The sequence below is a fragment of the Trachurus trachurus genome (assembly GCF_905171665.1).
Source record: "Trachurus trachurus genome assembly, chromosome: 17".
Classification (NCBI taxonomy): Eukaryota; Metazoa; Chordata; class Actinopteri; order Carangiformes; family Carangidae; genus Trachurus; species Trachurus trachurus.
In genome coordinates, this window is record NC_139900.1 from 1,579,134 (window position 1) to 1,598,852 (window position 19,719).

Below are 19,719 nucleotides of genomic sequence, written 5' to 3' on the forward strand. Positions count from 1 at the left end.
CCTCCTCCTCCTCCTCCTCCTCCTCCTCCTCCTCCCCCGCTGCTGCTGCTGCTGCCCCCGCTGCTCTCCCCCCCCGGCTCGCTCAGGTCCACCAGGTCCAGAGCTGTGGACAGGACTGAAGACGACAGACAGACAGGGGGTCAAACTAACATATACAGGGTTCCTACAGCTTAAGCCAAGTTAAATTTAAGACTTTTTAAGACGTTTTTAAAGCCACATGAAATGAAATTTAAGACCGACTTCATAATAAACACAAATGCAGAAAAAAGAAGAAAAACCCCACATCAATTACATAGGGTTATAGGGACAATTTGACCCACTTTCCTATGTGATCCAAGGTAAAGTGACTGCTACATGAACATTGGGTTGTGTCTCTTTCCAGCTGTCCTTTCAAAATAAATGCATAAAAAGTCCGGAAAAAAAAAAACACTGACTCTGGAGCTGGAGGCGGCCGCCACTAACTTCTCTATGTCGGAATGTTACCAATTATTTTGAGATTTGAGACTAATTACAACCATAAAATCCTATTTACCATGTGTTAACATTTTTAAGACGTTTGAAAAATTGATTTAAAGGGACAGTATGTGAGATTTACCCCCATCTAGCGGTGCGGTTGCATGTCGGCACGTATTCTTGCTGTTGCGTTTACGTAAACTCGGGCAGAAGTCAGAAAAACAACACACGCTGCATGTATCAGGATAAACAAGCCTCTATGTAAACAAACGGTCCGCCAGCACGAGGCAAAACAATACAGGCGTGACAATATGTTGTCATGGTGATGTCGTATTGTTTACCTGACCCACGTTTTACCGGCTTTCTCTCGTCCAGTAAATTAACATCCAGTTGGTTTGCCGACGGCGTCACTCACGGCGTCATTCAGGTGTCTGACTGCACCTGAAGGCAACACCAGTGCCTCCGTCCTTCCTCACACTAGCTACACGGTGGTGACAGTTTAAACAGGCGCTGTCTGGAAAACTTTCTCCCCGAGCCGAGAAGCTCCGGCGGCCCGAGTTTGAGGTTACTTACAGCCACGGTGACACTGAACGTAAAACATGGCGATTCAACATGGCAGAGAAGGTTCGGTGAACCCCCCCCTGTATGTTTGTAACGACTTGTAACATCTCATTCTAAGGTACGAGAAAGCGCTCGTTTGTATGCGGGCGCGATTCCACTTCAGTGAAATACGTATTTATGAAAGCGATATTTGATTTTTGTCAATAAAAAGCCAATAAAGTCCCATACTGTCCCTTTAAGACATTTTAATGCCAATTAAGGCCTTGTTTTTAGATTAATGAATTCAATGCCTTTTAAGACTTTTTAAGGATCCGTAAGAACCCTGTTATAAAAGGGAAAGGTGAAATCCGGCGATTGGTTGTTAGCCGTGGTATAATGAGCCTATAGGACGAATCTCCTTGTTGTTTACAACTACTTCCGGGTAGAAAACCAGCGAGAACAATAGTGACGGACGAGAGTTTCACTATATTTATCTAATATTTCATGTTACTATATCACCGTTAAGACTAATCTGATGTTTGTAAAGTTTATAAAACCAATGATTGGACAAACATTACTATTTATGTGTGCACATTTTTGTAATTAGTCATGGTTATCATAGATTAGCTGGGCTAACGGTTAGCTACCTGTTTAACTTTAATAACTCAGTGACTCAATAAACGGTAGCTACGCCGTTAGCTTAGCTACCGTTAGCTGTCCCTGTCAGCTGAGCCACTGATGCTTTCTAGACACAGGGGGGGAAACAAATACTTCCACTTACTAGATATAGCAGTTAGCTAAACAAACGTGCAGATAACAACCCCCTTAGAGTGGTAGAATGAGCAGAGACCACAGACTGGAGTGATATATTGCTTAATTAAACCCTTCCTGAGAACTCATGAATCCACTGGTTCTACATCCTGAAGGCTGATGCTGCCTCCTCATTTAGTCTCAGACTTGACTGTCACATTACCGACTTCCCCTGTTTTTCGTTTTTTTCTTCTCTTTGTTAAATTCTTCATAGCTGTTGAGTGATACCTTTACCTATCAATCATAACCTTTATTTATGTATTCACTTATTTAACCCTTCTGTTGTCCTTCTGGGTCAAATTGACCCAATCTGTTCCCTCCCTCCATCTTTCTTTCCTTCCCTTTACCCTTCCTTCCTTGCAAAATCCTTTTTCCCTCCCTTTCTTCCTTCCTTTTTGACCCAGTTGTCCCAACCTGTATATGTGTTCTGAGAAAAATCTAAACATATTGTGTTTTTATATAACTGTCTGTTTGTACCTTGTTGTCAATAAAACGATAGTTGAAGACAGGTGTCAGGTGACGTCAGCGTCCAGGTGAAGTGGTAGATAATTAATCTCACTGAGTTTTTAATTTATGTCCCCCCCCCACCCCCCCCCCACCCCCCCATAGTATAGTAACTATAACTAATACTACTGGTTAAAACTGCTAAAATAACTGCTGTCTGTGGTTCGATATGGACTGAGGCAATACATTTGAAAAATAATAGCTTGTAGCAACATATTGGAAAAAAGAAAGAAAAGAAAAGAAAAAAGAACTATGAACTAGTTCAGTTTTGGAACCGTGAACTTAGTTCAAAATGTTTAATTATGAACTCTGAACTGAACTAGTTCATTTTAAAATGTGTGAACTGAACTACTGAACCTAGTTCATGTAGAGAGTGAACTTTCCCACTGCTCCAGAGTGAAGACGTATCCCAGACGAGAGGTTTTAATTACTGTTTCACCTGCTGAGTCAGAGGGAGCAGATGGACGGAGCAGCTGTGTCCTCTGATTGGCTGAAGGTGAAGACGCCTGTCGCTGCAGTAACACACTGTAGGGGGCGGGGCCTTCACCTGCAGAGCCCGGCTCGGCCCAGAAGGGTCTGGCTGCAGCCGGGCCGTTTCATGTGACGTACTTCCCCTTTAAGAAGTTACGGCCCGCTCACTTCCGGATCATCGTTACCATAGCGCTGCTGTATTCTTTACACCTAACTCTCTCATTCTACATTCATAGTTATGTTTTTACATGTTGTTAATAGTATAGGCGGTTCAGTTTGTATTTGTTTATATAATAGTCGAAGCATTTTTTTATCATTTAATCATTGATCACATTTTGCCGTTAGCCGCCCGGCTACCTTAGCATACTGACTAAATGAAAATTAGAGGCTAAATAAAATTACAAACAACACTTTCATTCTTCATTCATGTTTGTACATATTGTTACTAGTATAGTCGGTTCCGTTTGCATTTTTATAGTGGTCGAAGCATTTGCAATCATTAATCATTGATCGCATTTTGCCGTTAGCCGCTCTGCTAGCGAAAAGTCACGGAGAAAACACCGTAATGTTTATGAAGAGGGCAACCAACTCTACGGTGTTTAGAAAGTATTTTTTCAGCCTCTCTTTGCTCCTCATCTCATGAGTTAAGTTAGTTATCTGTGACTTTTCACTCATTATCAGCTGATGCTCGGGCGCATGACGTCTGTCCGGGGTCATTCCTATGTTCCCACAGCCCTATGTTCCCACAGCCTTATGTTCCCACATTTCTAACTTTTGTTGTCACTGAAAATTAGGCCCTATGTTCCCACAGCCCTTTGGTCCCACCATTGGTAGGGTTTAGGCAATGAAGAAAAGAGTTGGTTAAGTTTAGTAAAAAGACCAGGTAGAGGCTAGACAGGCCAGATAGATAGAGTCCACATAGGTAGAGAGAGTCCAGTGGGAACATAGGGCCTAATTTTGAAAAAAATCTTAGAACTGTGGGAACATAGGGCTGTGGGAACATAGGGCTGAGGGAACATAGGCATGTTTGTGTCCGCAGCCGGATGATATTGGCTCAGCCCAGGTGTGTGTGTGTGTGTGTATGTGGGGGGGGGGGGGGTTAACCCACCTGCTGTGTTGGAGGTCAGAGGTCGCGCTGAGGGGCCGTCTCCGCGGCTCTCAGACAGGAAGTCATCGATGGACGGACTCAGCAGAGGACGACTCTCCTGCTGCTCCCCGACCAGCTGCACAACAGACAGAGACAGAGACTGAGACTGAGACTTCTGCACTTACACTTAATATTTTGAGTGCATAAGTGCGTTCACACTGAGCAGTGTGCGAAAATGTAGTGCGCTATGTGCACTCAAACGGCCAGAACATTGAGTGTGGATCGTTGGACACTTTCCACACTTAACGGCCGTCGTCTTAGTGACGTAGCGGAAGCCCGTCACTACTTTTCAAACGGCAGCGGTTGCTTTGAGCAGCGACAGAGCCGACACCGCCGTAAATGTCTTTAAAAAACACTCATAACAGCACAACAACAACACTAATGCAATAAAACACAACTTAATAGCTCGTTTTGATCGGCAAAAAAGCGCTGTCAAGTGTCGGCGATAGGGCTCCAACGGCCGGTTGCAATCAGAATTTAAACAATAGAAGGAGAAGCTCTCGAGTCATTTCCGGTCAGTGCAGCGGCAGAGTTTGATTTGAGACGGTACTAACCTGTCCAAATTACAGTGCCTTACACTGCCTAACAGTGCACTGCCTTGTGCCTTACACTGCCTTACACTGCCTTACAGTGCACTGCCTTGTGCCTTACAGTGCCTTACAGTGCACTGCCTTGTGCCTTACACTGCCTTACAGTGCACTGCCTTGTGCCTTACACTGCCCTGCCTTACACTGCACTGCCTTGTGCCTTACAGTGCCTTACACTGTCTTACAGTGCACTGTCTTGTGCCTTACAGTGCACTGCCTTGTGCCTTACAGTGCCTTACACTGCCTTGTGCCTTACACTGCCTTACACTACCTTACAGTGCACTGCCTTGTGCCTTACACTGCCTTACAGTGCACTGCCTTGTGCCTTACACTGCCTTACACTGCCTTAGAGTGCACTGCCTTGTGCCTTACACTACCTTACAGTGCACTGCTTTGTGCCTTACACTGCCTTACACTACCTTACAGTGCACTGCCTTGTGCCTTACACTGCCTTACAGTGCACTGCCTTGTGCCTTACAGTGCCTTACACTGCCTTACAGTGCACTGCCTTGTGCCTTACACTGCCTTAGAGTGCACTGCCTTGTGCCTTACAGTGTCTTACACTACCTTACAGTGCACTGCCTTGTGCCTTACACTGCCTTACACTACCTTACAGTGCACTGCCTTGTGCCTTACACTGCCTTACAGTGCACTGCCTTGTGCCTTACACTACCTTACAGTGCACTGCATTGTGCCTTACACTGCCTTACAGTGCACTGCATTGTGCCTTACACTGCCTTACAGTGCACTGCCTTGTGCCTTACACTGCCTTACAGTGCACTGCCTTGTGCCTTACACTGCCTTACAGTGCACTGCCTTGTGCCTTACACTGCCTTACACTACCTTACAGTGCACTGCATTGTGCCTTACACTGCCTTACAGTGCACTGCCTTGTGCCTTACAGTGCACTGCCTTACACTGCGTTACATTGCACTGCCTTGTGCCTTACACTGCACTGCCTTGTGCCTTACACTGCCTTACAGTGCACTGCCTTGTGCCTTACAGTGCCTTACACTGCCTTACAGTGCACTGCCTTACATTGCACTGCCTTGTGCCTTACAGTGCACTGCCTTGTGCCTTACACTGCCTTACAGTGCACTGCCTTGTGCCTTACAGTGCCTTACAGTGCACTGCCTTACAGTGCACTGCCTTGTGCCTTACACTGCCTTGTGCCTTACAGTGCACTGCCTTGTGCCTTACACTGCCTTACAGTGCACTGCCTTGTGCCTTACACTGCCTTACAGTGCACTGCCTTGTGCCTTACACTGCCTTACATTGCACTGCCTTGTGCCTTACAGTGCACTGCCTTGTGCCTTACACTGCCTTACAGTGCACTGCCTTGTGCCTTACACTGCCTTACAGTGCACTGCCTTGTGCCTTACACTGCCTTACAGTGCACTGCCTTGTGCCTTACAGTGCACTGCCTTGTGCCTTACACTGCCTTACATTGCACTGCCTTGTGCCTTACACTGCCTTACAGTGCACTGCCTTGTGCCTTACACTACCTTACAGTGCACTGCCTTGTGCCTTACACTGCCTTACAGTGCACTGCCTTGTGCCTTACACTGCCTTACAGTGCCTTACACTACCTTACAGTGCACTGCCTTGTGCCTTACACTGCCTTACAGTGCACTGCCTTGTGCCTTACACTGCCTTACAGTGCACTGCCTTGTGCCTTACACTGCCTTACAGTGCACTGCCTTGTGCCTTACACTGCCTTACATTGCACTGCAGGTGTAAAGCAGTGTACTACGTGTGTGTGTGTGTGTGTGTGTGTGTGTGTGTGTGTGTGTGTGTGTGTGTGTGTGTGTGTGTGTGTGTGTGTGTGTGTGTGTGTGTGTGTGGCTCCGCCTTATTTAAATGATCTGATATCTAGGGGGCGGAGTCAGATGGAGTCAGATGGAGCCAAGATGGCGGCGGTGCAGCAGCTGTTCTGTGTCTCAGTTCAGGTCTGGTTCCCTCCGTGACCTTTGACCTCTGAGTCACCAGCAGACACACATCTGAGCTGTTGCTAAGTTACCACAGGCCACGCCCCCTCCACCTGGTCACAAGAGGAATTCTGGGAAACGTAGGACACAGGTCAACCTGCTCACAGCTGTGTGTGTGTGTGTGTGTGTGTGTGTGTGTGTGTGTGTGTGTGTGTGTGTGTGTGTGTGTGTGTGTGTGTGTGTGTGTGTGTGTGTGTGTGTGTGTGTGTGTGTGTATCTTCCTAATCCTAATCCACAGTCGTGTCTGTCCACATGTCGACTGGGACACACTGGTGTTTAATGCTGTCCAGCAGCAGCAGCACAGGACCAACTCTGACCAATCAACACTCTGATCAATGATCAGCTGACCAGAGGACAGAGGTTAAAGGTCAGAAGTTAAAGGATCAGCTGACCAGAGGACAGAGGTTAAAGGTTAAAGGTCAGAAGTTAAAGGATCAGCTGACCAGAGGACAGAGGTTAAAGGTTAAAGGTCAGAGGTTATAGGATCAGCTGACCAGAGGTTAAAGGTTAAAGGTCAGAGGACAGAGGTTAAAGGTCAGAGGTTATAGGATCAGCTGAACAGAGGACAGAGGTTAAAGGTTAAAGGTCAGAGGTTATAGGATCAGCTGACCAGAGGTTAAAGGTTAAAGGTCAGAGGACAGAGGTTAAAGGTCAGAGGTTAAAGGTCAGAGGTCAGAGGTCACTGATCCATTCACTGATTCATTGATCAAAGAAAATCAATCAACAGCTGTTGTAATAATTAATCAATCATCTTAGACGGGACAAATGTCTGAACTGCTGATTGGACAGAATGTTCTAGACACATAAAGACACGAGGACATAGACCAGAGCGGCTTTTTTATGTAAATGAGAATGACTGATGCATCCTGGGTAATTTAGGGGCAGCGCCCGGCATCCCTCCATTGAAAAGTTCAGCCTAACTGGCTTGACAAACTAACTAACAGAAAGTTGTCTATTAACAGGCTATTAACAGACAACACTGAGCCAAAACCTCCCGGTGATTCCACCAAATACGTGTAGATGTCTGGGTCAGACATTTCTGGCCACTGTGTGGAGTCATTGATCACTGTGGGAGGCTAAAGGAGCATACCGCTAGATTCATTCATTGTAGTTTTTCAAGATAGCGTGAACGGTGGGTTTCAAAGAGGGTGTCAAAATAATTATGAGACATAGTGCTACAAAAGAAACACAAAATAAAACATTCAGATTGATTGTTAGTTAGTCTACGCTCCATCAAAACACAAAAAGCCACTGAGTGCAATTTAAAAATGCCGGGTGCTGCCCCTAAATTACCCAGGATGCATCAGTCATTCTCATTTGCATAAAAATGCCGCTCTGGTCTATGAGGACACAAGGGCATAAAGAAGAAACGAGGAGGATATGAGGAAATGAAGACATAAAGACATGAGGAGGACATGAAGATACAAAGAAACCAGGACATGAAGACACAAGGACAAGAGGACATGAAGACATGAGGACAGAAGGACATGAGGACATGATGTGGACACGTGGACAAACATGAAAGTGCAGAAGGAGGAAGTGAGTTATTGAGCAGAGCGGTCGTCATGCCAACCTTGGTTGTCACGGTGAGGAGGCTGTTTCCTTCAGAGGCCTTTCTACCAGGAAGCTCCTTCAGCACCATGGCAACGACCCCTTCACCTCTGCCCTACAACAGCAGACGGTTTCTGATTGGTCACTGGGAAACAAGCCACTTCCTGGTCCACGCGCTCGCATTTCAAAATAAAAGCTGGTTGGCTGTAGGCTATCTACTAGGGCTGAGGGACAATACGCTTTTCTCCAGATTCGATTATTCTACGGTTTTTTGGATGGCGATTCGATTTAAATTGCGATTCTACGATATTGCCGATTCTCTCGATTTTTAGTCTTTAGCATTTTTAACATTTATCTGTATACTCCATTATAAAGTGAACTAAAACCCTTTTCAAAACCTGTACTCTCTGTATGTAAAAAAGGCGAACAAATGCACATTGCACAATATTTAAAAAATTCAACAACAACAACAAAAAAAAATTGCAATTGCAAACATAGCAAAAACAATAGGGCAGTCGCCGCTCGGGCCCTAAAAACATTTCCAAGAATGGAACTGGTGTGAATGCTGAAAGCAGCTGAACGCTATTGCTGAAGCAATGCTGAATAAGCTGAAGAAATCATTGAAACAAAGTTGAATTAGCTGAAGAACTGTTGAAAAAGTCTAACGTTGAAGCTGAAACATATAACTTGAAGATTAATGCCTTTTCAAGGACGAAAAGCAGTAGAAATGTTTTTTTTTTAAAAGGTAGAAGAAAATGCAAAAATCCTGCATGTTGAACACACTGTTTACTGTGTTTCTACTGTGTTTCTACTGTGTTTTATCTGCTGATGTCGTTCTTCAGGTTTTGATGACTGCAGCTGAAAACGAGAACTTCACTCTGTTCTCTCTCTCTCCTCGTTCTCTCACTCTGTCGGTGTCGGCCGTCCGGCTGTGAAGCGCGCGCGTGTGTGTGTGTGTGCGTGTGTGTGTGTGCGTGTGTGTGTGTGTGTGTGTAGGACTATAAATAACCTGCTGTTGTGCTGAGCAAACATCCTCCATCAGCCCAGAGTCCCAGCAGAGCTGAGTTCAGAGCTGCAGCTCCTCAGCTCCACCCACAAACTACTAGAAACTACTGATACCATGATCAATACTCATACATGCAGGTGATTATATACATATACATATATATATATGTATGTATATAGTAGGCTATATATATATAGACAGATATCCAGATGAATAAGTGCCAACCCCCCCGGGGTTCAGATATTCCTGTCTGTATGATGCAGCAGCTCATTAATCTTGCATGAGTTCAGTAGCTACAGGAGCCTGCAGAGGACACACTGCTGCTGGGGGGGGGGGCAGAGGGGGAGGGGGGTAGAGGACACACCGAGGGGAGGGGGGAGGGGCAGAGGGGGGATGGGGGGGGCCAGAGTCATCATCATTATCGGTTCAGTTCAGTTTTTCCAGAGTGACGTCATCAGAGCCGTCCAACCAATCACAGGCCTGGACTCACTTCATCAAACTTTAACCGCTGCTTTATGTAACAGTCTGCTGCTGCAGGTCACACACACACATCACCATGACGACACACACACACACACACACACAGCTGTGACCTCGTCCAACACCTGGACTCAGACCACACCTGGTCTGGTCTGTGTTTACATGAGCCTCTGTGTTGTTACCGGGGCGACCACAACACCGAATCTCCTTGTTGTTTACATTCTACTTCCGGGTAGAAAACCAGCTGTAATGTGAATGAGATCAATAGTAACGAACGAGAGTTTAGCTATATATCATATTTTTCACGCCCTATCACCGTTTAGACAAATCTGAAATGGTTGAAGAAACATTACTATTTCTGTGTGTGTGTTTTGTGTTGCTATGTGTTGTATTTATTCAGTTTGGGGGAATCACAGTGTCTAGAAAGCATCAGTGGCTCAGCTGACAGGGACAGCTAACGGTAGCTAAGCTAACGGCCGTAGCTAAGCTAACAGCAGTAGCTTAGCTGCCAACTTCTGCGCATGCACCGTTTTACGGCATTAACTTCAAAGCTATGCTAACTGCTAGCCCAGTGTAGCGGATGTGCACTCACTCCACCTATAAAAGACGTGCTAACCAACCCGCCAAGTGGTTAGCATCGTCCCCTCCGGTGCGGGAGGTCGTGGTATCGAACCCCACCTAGAGCAGGCCGTGAGAAACACAACACAGAGGGCCAGCAATGCTAACTGCTAGCCTAGCGATAGAGCAGCTAAACGTCGCTGTAGCGTTGTTAAAACGTCACTTTATTAATTTTAAATATTTTTTCATGCGAGAAAGTCACAGTTTAGAGTCCTAATCTGTGGTCGGTTTATCCAACTGACGTCTGTTTGGAAGTTTGCTCCGAGGTTTTGGGAGAAGTGCAGAGCTACTGGGGGCAGCCACCGGGAGCTAACGTTAGCTCGCTGCTCAGCTCATCGTCGTCATGCCGGTGGAGAAAGGAGCAGATTAATTGATGGTCTCATTGATTAGTTTGTGTAAATGAAAAGAGAAGCTTCAGGAGGAGCTGGTCAGAGGAGCAGAAATCACCACATTTACATCAATAAATAAATGTTTTACAATTATCTGATCGGTCTACATTAGATTTTATGTAATCAGAAATAGAACAGAGGGGAATTTGTTGCGACGTGCTTGTGTTTTTCCTCAAAGAACGTCTCTGTTTTCATCCATGAACTAACTAACTTCCCCCTGGAACGGATCGTGTTCCAGGTACGGATCAGGCACTGACAGGCATATTATCTATGAGCTAACGGCAGCTAAGCTAACGGCGGCAGCTAAGCTAACGGCAGTAGCTAACCTAAAGGCGGTAGCTAAGCTAACAGCAGTAGCTAAGCTAATGGCGGTATTTAAGCTAATGGTAGCTAAGCTAACGGTGGTAGCTAACGGCGGTAGCTAAGATAACAGCGGTAGCTAAGCTAACGGTAGCTAAGCTAACAGCAGGACGTCAGCTGTTAAAACCCTCCCGTTGTGGGACACGACATGAAACTACTCCAGTTAGCTCAGTCATGTTGGAACTCAGATATCCGCTGGAGAAAATATTTTTTCATGGAGCGTTTATTGAGTCACTGAGTTATTAAAGTTAAACAGGTAGCTAACCGTTAGCCCAGCTAATCTATGATAACCATGACTAATTACAAAAATGTGCACACAGAAATAGTAATGTTTGTCCAATCATTGGTTTTATAAACTTTACAAACATCAGATTAGTCTAAACGGTGATATAGTGACATGAAAAATGAGATAAATATAGTGAAACTCTCGTCCGTCACTATTGTTCTCATGCTGGTTTTCTACCAGGAAGTAGTTGTAAACAACACGTCTCTACATATTTAAAATGTCGCCACGGAGCAGAAAGACCAGAACCAGACAAGATTCAGTTTCACTGTTTCATTTTACTTTCTGTCGGTTTAGTAAAGGGTTATTCCACCTGTTTATTCTGCTTTAACTGTTTATTTTCATTTGATTCTGATCTGAACATTTGTTTCCATGGGAACCAGCAGGTACTGAGTCTGGTCTCTACGACGACCAGGTGACAGGACGTCGTCCACCTGTTCAGGTCCAGCAGTCTGGGTCAGAGGTCACAGCTGGACTCAGACCGGCCCTTTGTTCCGCTCACATCAAAGTCCTGCTGTTGTCATGGGAACAGGAACAGACATGTTTACAGTTCAATGTGGGCGGAGCCAGAGGGACTTCCTGGTTACCTGAGCAACCACTCATCCAGGTAAAGGGACCGGTCTACTCTCTGGTGTTAGGCCCAATCCCATTTCTCTTTTTTACCCCTACCTCTTGCCCCTCGCCCCTTGAAACGGAGCTACAAGGGGTAGGGGTAGAAAGTCAACCCCTACGAATTGGGACACCCCTTCAACAATCACATACGTCATCACGTAGTCTCCACTGGCTTTTACGTAAGCAGATGCGGCGAGCTTTTGCCAGAAATCAAATAGCCGTGTACCATATAACTTAATAAAATAAGATAAAACTTAATGCAGACTGATCGGTTTATTGTAAAACATTTATTTACTGATGTAAATGTGGTGATTTCTGTACACAGAGCCCAGAGGCAGCGCTGCCTGCTCCTCTGTCTGATACACACATGAAGCTTCACTTTTCATCCAAATAAACTAATGCTACTGCCACAATTGTCAGATTTCATCAATGAGACCAACGTTTAAATGCTAAAAAGAATTTAACCAGCCGGTGGTAAACCTCTAAAAACCTGTGGGTAAGTTAATTAGCGATGGTTTTCTCCCCCGGGATGACGACGTAGTTTGGCCGGCCGAGCAGCTCTGCAGACCGACTGCTGCCTCTGTGAGGAGCCGCTCCTCCTGGAGCTTCACTTCTAACCAGCCGTCATTTGGATAAACTAACCGCACATTTGGGACCTAAACAGTTACAGTTAAAAAATATTAAAACTTAATAAAGTGACGTAATAACAGCGCTACAGTGAGAAATAAAACAGCTTTTTGTTTTACAGCTACTGCTGCCGGCTGCCGCAAGATGCATTCTGGGAAACTTTTATGGTATGTAGCCCTACCACTTCCCCCTACCCCTACACGTGAACGCGCAAAACGGAGGGGTGGGGGTAAGTGGTAGGGCCAAGGGGGGAAATGGGATTGGGCCTTAGTCTCTTACGGGACCAGTCTACTCTCTGGTGTTGTTGTGTATTGTTGTGTATTGATTTGTGTGTTTCTCACTTTCATTCCGACACTGGTTCGGTTTCTCTGATGTGATCGATCAGATGATCAATAATCAAAGATTTATCTCCCGTCGTCAGTAACTGGGTTAAAGGTCGGAACTATAACTGACATAGAGCTCTGTAACAGAGAGTAAGGACAGCATCGGTCCAATGGCAGCGCCTCCTGGTGGAGGAATATGGGTTTTGCAAAAGAACAGACATCTCTGCATTGTTGGTGAATGAGCAGTGTGGTGTTTTCAACAATTTAAGGACATTTATAGATCACCCACGTTAATAGCATCATTGAGGATCCTTTACAGATAAACATTAACGTAGGGGAGAGTGGGGTCAAGTGTAACACTTTTGACTATTTTCTGAATTTCTCTGGGACTGATTCAACTAGAAAAGTCATTTTTTGCTATGTTGTAGTTACACAAGTCTACTACTGTCTCATAAATTTATTCAGCCCCATATATTACACAAAGAGTACAATGTTGATTTATTTCAGAGAAGTCAAATGTGTTGAGCTGCAGGGGGGGTCAAGTGTAACACACTACAAAACAACCACAAATAAGAAAATAACTGAAGTTTTATTACATAAAGAATTAATTCAAAACATTGTCTTATCTTAAGTAATCATATTAGCTCATGTAAATTTGATAATATAACGGTGTAATGAATTCTAGCTAGTGAGTTCGAAAGCTAGCAATGAATTCTAGCTAACGTTAGCAGTGAAGCCCATGTTGTTGCCCCTGATCAATGTACAAGCAAGTGAGTGAATGGGTTTTCTGGGCGCTGTTGCAATACCCATACCCTGCCACTAGGGGCGCAAAACCCTTAAACCCTTAAACCCTTACCACGGGAGTCAATGGTGGTGTCCTTACTCTCTGTTACAGTGCTCTAAACTGACCAATGAGAGACGTCAAACAGGTGAAGCAGGTGAGTTAGGCTACTGGTTATTGATGGTGAGTTGATGATCAGTCCGGATCGATGGTTGAATGTGATTGGTAGAGACAGACTCACCTGGACCTGGTACATGTCTGCTCCTCCTCCAGCTGCTGGTCCTCCTCAGCGGGGCGCCGCTGCAGCTGTGGCCGCCAGAGGAGCTCCTTCTCCGGGTGCAGCTGCAGCAGCCGCTCGGTGTCCGGACGGATGGAGCCTCAGCGGCGGAGCATCGGACTGCAACACGACTGCCGCTGCGCTCCTAGTCCTAGTCCGATGTGCTGCTCCTGGTCCTGGTCCTGGTCCTATAGTCCTGGTCCTGGTCCTGGTCTAGTCCGCCTGGCTGTGGTCCGGTCACCGTGTCGGACTCAGAAGCAGCTTCGCTCCGGACGGTGGAGGATGGAGGGGAGGGACGAAAACAAACCGAGAGGAGCCGAGAGCATCCTGAACACACACACACACACACACACACACACACACACACACACACACACACACACACACACACACACACACACACACACACGCACCGTGACTTCCTGTCGGGATTTTCACAGCAAAAGCTTCAGTGTGCAGCCGCAAGTTAAGAGAATAAAACAGAGAATAATAAAGGACAGGTCTATCTATCTATCTATCTATCTATCTATCTATCTATCTATCTATCTATCTATCTTTCTTTCTTTTTATCTATCTATCTATCTATCTATCTATCTATCTATCTATCTATCTATCTATCTATCTATCTATCTATCTATCTATCTATCTATCTATATCTCTTTCTTTATTTCTATCTATCTATCTATATCTCTTTCTTTCTTTTTATCTATCTATCTATCTATCTATCTATCTATATCTCTTTCTTTCTTTCTATCTATATCTCTTTCTTTCTTTTTATCTATCTATATCTCTTTCTATCTATCTATCTATCTATCTATATCTCTTTCTTTCTTTCTATCTATCCATCTATCTATCTATCTATCTATCTATCTATCTATCTATCTATCTATCTATCTATCTATCTATCTATCTATCTATCTATCTATCTATCTATAGCCTATCTATCTATCTATCTATCTATCTATCTATCTATCTATCTATCTATCTATCTATCTATCTATCTATCTATCTATCTGTCTATCTAAATAAAAACCAGGAAGCAGCTTCAGGTCAGTTTGACCAGTTTATTATGGGACAGACAAACACAACATCCCATCATCTTATCCTCATGGCAACAGTAGAAAACTCTGATCTGATCCACCGCTTCATCACCATCATCCATGTTTCTGACCAGCTCCACGTTTTTAAACACTGCATCTTCTCCTGATGCAGCCGTTGTGGCGGTGGAGTTGGTTTCCTTCTGGGGAGAGAAGACGTCGATCCCAGTGGAGAGCTGCACTCTGATTGGTTTCCTTCTCTGACTGACACAGCTGCTGTCCAATAGGAGTTTAGAAAAAGACCTGAAAGTAACCAGTACTTTTCAGCCTTCCTAGAAATTAACTCCAGTAAAAGTAAAAAATACTTGTCTTGGAAATGTATTCAAGTAGAGTAATAAGTACCAAAGAAATCTATTACTCAAGTAAAGTACAAATCCTCTGGATATGTACTGAAGTAGGCTACAGTACTCAAGTACATTTACTCTGTTACTGCTCATGGAAACAGTCAAATGAGATGAAACATCATGAATACTGATAAAAAGATGAAACAGTTTCTCACATCCATCGATGTAAAGTTTATGTGACAGATTCTGATGTACAGTACTCAAGTACATTTACTCCATTACTGTCCACCACTGGCCACGCCCACCTGTGATGTCACCGGCCCGGGACGTGGTGTTGCCGTGGCGGCGTTCGGCTCTGGTTCCTGTCTCCTGGTTGGTCGGACTCAGACCGCGCTGCCGCGTCGCGCTCCTCTCCTCAGCGCCTTCGCCCGCGCCCGCGGTGACATCATTGGTGACATCAGCGGTGACCCGGCTGCCCGTGACATCATTGGCGACCGTGACATCAGCGGTGACATCATCGGCGCCCGTGGGGCCGGCGCTAACCGGTTCCCGCGGCCCCCCAGGTCTCTGCGCGGCGGCGGCGGTGGAGGGGGCGTGGCCTCGGTGACGGTTGCCACGGTGACGGTGTTGCGGCCGTAGAGCCGCCGCTCGTACTGCAGCAGCTGCTCCCAGAAGCCGGCGTTGAGCCGCACGGCCGGGCGCCGCTCCTGCACCAGGCGGTGCGCCGCGCGCAGCGTGTCGCCGCGGTAACGCATCAGGTAGGCCATCACCAGCGCCGGCGAGCGGCTCATTCCCGCCGCGCAGTGCACCAGCGTGCCGCCCGGCCGGTTGCCGTGGATACGCTCGGCCACGCGGTCGAAGTGGCGGTCGAGCCGCGCGGTCGGCAGGTCGACCACCGGCACGCGCACACACGCCACGCCGGGGTACACGGGGCTGGCGTGGCTCAGCGTGGCGTTGACGATCAGCGTGATGCCCTTCTGGCTCAGCAGCGCCGCGTTCAGCGCCCCGTCGGCGCCGCTCAGGAACAGCGTGGGCGTGATCTGAGAGACCGCCATGATGACCTCATCACCTGTCGGCACGGAAACACAACGTTACCGATCGGCCAATCACAGAGTCAGAGCAGAGAGATCAGCAGCGTCGCTAATGGAGATACTTTTATCAGTAATCAATAAAGTTACGTTAAGTTAATTAACTGTTAGCCTAGCTTAGCATAAAATATAGATTATTGGTAAACTGTTAGCCTAGCATAGCATATAATATCGATTAACTGTTAGCCTAGCTTAGCATAAAATATAGATTATTGGTAAACTGTTGGACGATTTTATAATAAAATATAGATTGGTAAACTGTTAGCCTAGTTTAGCATAAAATATAGATTATTGGCAAACTGTTAACCTAGCATAGTATAAAATATCGATTAACTGTTAGCCTAGCTTAGCATAAAATTTAGATTATTGGTAAACTGTTAGCCTAGCATAGCATATAATATAATTATTGGTAAACTTTTAGCCTAGCATAGTATAAAATATAGATTATTGGTAAACTGTTAGCCTAGCATAGTATATAATATCGATTAACTGTTAGTCTAGTTTAGCATAAAATAAAGATTAACTGTTAGCCTAGTTTATCATAAAATATTGATTATTGGTAAACTGTTAGCCTATTTTAGCATAAAATATAGATTATTGGCAAACTGTTGGCCGATTTTATAATAAAATATAGATTGTAAACTGTTGGCCTAGCATAGCATAAAATATAAATTATTGGTAAACTGTTAGCCTAGCTTAGCATTACATATGATTATTGGTTAACTGTTAACCTAGCATAGTATAAAATATTGATTAACTGTTAGCCTAGCTTAGCATTAAATATGATTATTGGTAAACTGTTAGCCTAGCTTAGCATTAAATATGATTGTTAGCCTAGCATAGTATAAAATGTAGATTATTGGTAAACTGTTAGCCTAGCATAGTATAAAATATAGATTATTGGTAAACTGTTAACCTATTTTAGCATTAAATATGATTATTGGTTAACTGTTAGCCTAGCTTAGCATTTGGTAAAGTGTTTTTATCTATCTTAAGCACAAAGACTGGACCATGAGGAAACAGTTAGCCTAGCTAGCTCCTTACTTTGGGTTTGGTTGTTTCTTCCTCTGCTCACTGATATGAATGACACACACTCTCTCTCTCTCTCTCTCTCTCTCTCTCTCACACACACACACACACGAGGCCGTAGATGGTTGTGTTTGTCAGTCATCCAGCCAATCATGTGAAGGGTTAATTTTAGGCCAACAGCTGAATTTTTTTTTTTTTCTTTTTAGAAACTTTATTAAGTCGACATGGTGCAATACAGAGACAAGCTTTCATACAAAAACATTGTAAAGTTACACAAAGTCAAAGTTTTTATAGCTTTCATGTTGATGGATTTTTTAATAGACCTAATGTATTGTTTGGCTTCATTTTCAAAGATAAGAAAAAGTGGTTTTTGATTAGTGTAACGACATTTATGAATATGCCATTTATTTGGCTAACTGTACTGTATAACAAGATTGATGATATAGTATTGTTTTTTTTTTTATTGCAGATGGATTGTCAGTGAAGCCAAACAATATATTATGTCCAAAGCTGCAGGGAAAAAAGAGGTTCAATCGACAAAGAAATCATCTTGCAAATATCTTCCCATAATTTGGTTGAGAAAGACGAGACAAAATACATCTTCAGAGTGTCCTACACAGAAAGAGCAGTTTAAATCTATATCTTTTTTAAATCGTTGTAAAAAAAAAAAAAAACTTTAGATGGGTAAATTCTGTGAATTATTATTAATTATATATCTAGCAGGTAAGTTCCAGATCTTTTTCCAGTTAAGGTTATTAGGGTCCGGGCAGCGCAGCTGACAGGACACTATTGTATTCCTAGGAATTCTTCTTCTTCTTCTTCTTCTTCTTCTTCTTTCTTTCTTTCTTCTTCCAAGGAAGTCATACTTCCCATGGGCGAAAACTCACCAAACTTTGCACAAAGGTTCAGTCCCATGCCAGATTCACTCAACTCCAAGGACATGTGCCCCCCCCTCCTAGGGGGGGCACAATAAGCGTTTAAATTTAAAAACTTTAAAAATTCCTACCAAACCAACGGTAGATGCTACAGTGTTGAAACTTCACCACAATGTAGCCTCAATACCGCAGAAACTTTTGTCCACTTAAACTTATTACAAATTATGAAGTCCATCACTCTGTTTTTTTCAATAACTGTAAAACTTTTAAAATGTATCTCCTCCCACAATTTTTGCTCAATTGACACCAAACTTGCTACAGAGCATCTCCAGACCGTCCTCCACAAAACTTGTTTCTCAGATTTTTGATTAAGCAAAAATTGAGCCTACAGTGCATGAAAACGTTTGACTGTAAACAGTACTGTAAACATATACCATCAAATTCTTGCTAAATACATTTTCAATCTTCCTGAAAAAAAATGACAATATTCTGGAGTCATGGTTGATGAAGTTTAGCAAATATCAGAATTTTATCTCAAAAACTGAATTTTTGAGAACATTTTGAATTCTGCTCTCATGGGAACAACTGCAGTCAATGTGAGAGTGGAATTTATAAACATCATATTTTCTCTTATGAAGCAAAACACTTATCATTAAAAACAAATCACCAACATTTCCATGCTGTCAAGATGCAATTTATGTATTATCAGATTTTTGTTTAGATGACTGAATTTCTGAAATTTTGACCATTTCATCACAACAGCTGCCCGGGCACTGACTCACCTGAGTGGATAAATGAAGCTACACAGCAGCTCTCACTACCAGCCAATTAGCTCAGCGAGTTAAGAGCTGGTTCTTGGTGTCAGAGGTTGTGAGTTCGAGACCCAGCAAGGGTGATGATGATGACAGATCAAAATGTCAGTTGTCCTCAAGCTGTTTTGCTGTCTAAATGCAATTTATGTATTAACAGATTTTTGTTTAGATAATAGAATTTCTGACTTTTTGACCATTTTTGAAATCTGCCTTTACAACAGCTGCCCGGGCACTGACTCACCTGAGTGGATAAATGAAGCTACACAGCAAGTCTCACCACCAGCCAATTAGCTCAGCAAGTTAGGAGCTGGTTCTTGGTGTCAGAGGTTGTGAGTTCGAGACCCAGCAAGGGTGATGGTGATGATGACAGATCAAAATGTCAGATGTCCTCAACACAAAACACAAGACAATTGTCCTAATGGTGGCATCACAGCAAGCCTCTAAATTTAAAAGTCCAAATAGCTTGGACTGGACCATGTGCGAAGGCTCCTAACATCTTAGACTCATAGTAGATGTTTGACAAATACATATCATTATTTTACCTCAAAAACTGATTTTTCTTTTTACTGTGGTTTCAAATCTGCCTACACGACAGTGAATGGCTTACTCAATTTGTGAAGCCACTGTTGAACTGTCACTTGTCAATTAGCTCAGTGCGATAGACAACGGTCTTTGGTTCCCGAGGTTGTGGGTTCAATCCTCAAATGATGCAAATTGGACATTATAA

General features: G+C 44.1%; 2 protein-coding genes across 4 annotated transcripts in view; both read right to left on the reverse strand.

Moving 5' to 3' along the window:
• pex5lb (peroxisomal biogenesis factor 5-like b) overlaps positions 1-13,786 on the reverse strand; it is a gene marked incomplete at both ends in the record, with an annotated part of 28,440 nt that extends 14,654 nt beyond the window's left edge. The window contains 4 exons of the mRNA XM_083990648.1: positions 12-115; positions 3,887-4,001; positions 8,074-8,166; positions 13,772-13,786. Of these exons, the coding sequence (XP_083846774.1) occupies positions 12-115; positions 3,887-4,001; positions 8,074-8,166; positions 13,772-13,786 (327 nt within the window). The remainder of the gene's footprint in view (positions 1-11; positions 116-3,886; positions 4,002-8,073; positions 8,167-13,771) is intronic.
• LOC311000809 (dual specificity protein phosphatase 18) overlaps positions 1-19,719 on the reverse strand; it is a 255,469-nt gene that overhangs the window by 234,356 nt on the left and 1,394 nt on the right. Inside the window, exons 1-2 of one of the 3 annotated variants that reach the window (XM_083991656.1) lie at positions 17,321-17,336; positions 15,325-16,257 (exon numbers count right to left, since the gene is read on the reverse strand). In XM_083991656.1, the coding sequence (XP_083847782.1) occupies positions 15,572-16,243 (672 nt within the window). In that variant the 5' untranslated portion in view covers positions 16,244-16,257; positions 17,321-17,336 and the 3' untranslated portion in view covers positions 15,325-15,571. Of the gene's footprint in view, positions 1-15,324; positions 16,258-17,320; positions 17,337-19,719 lie in introns of those variants that run through there. The other 2 variants (XR_014596107.1, XM_083991657.1) reach the window with 2 other exon arrangements.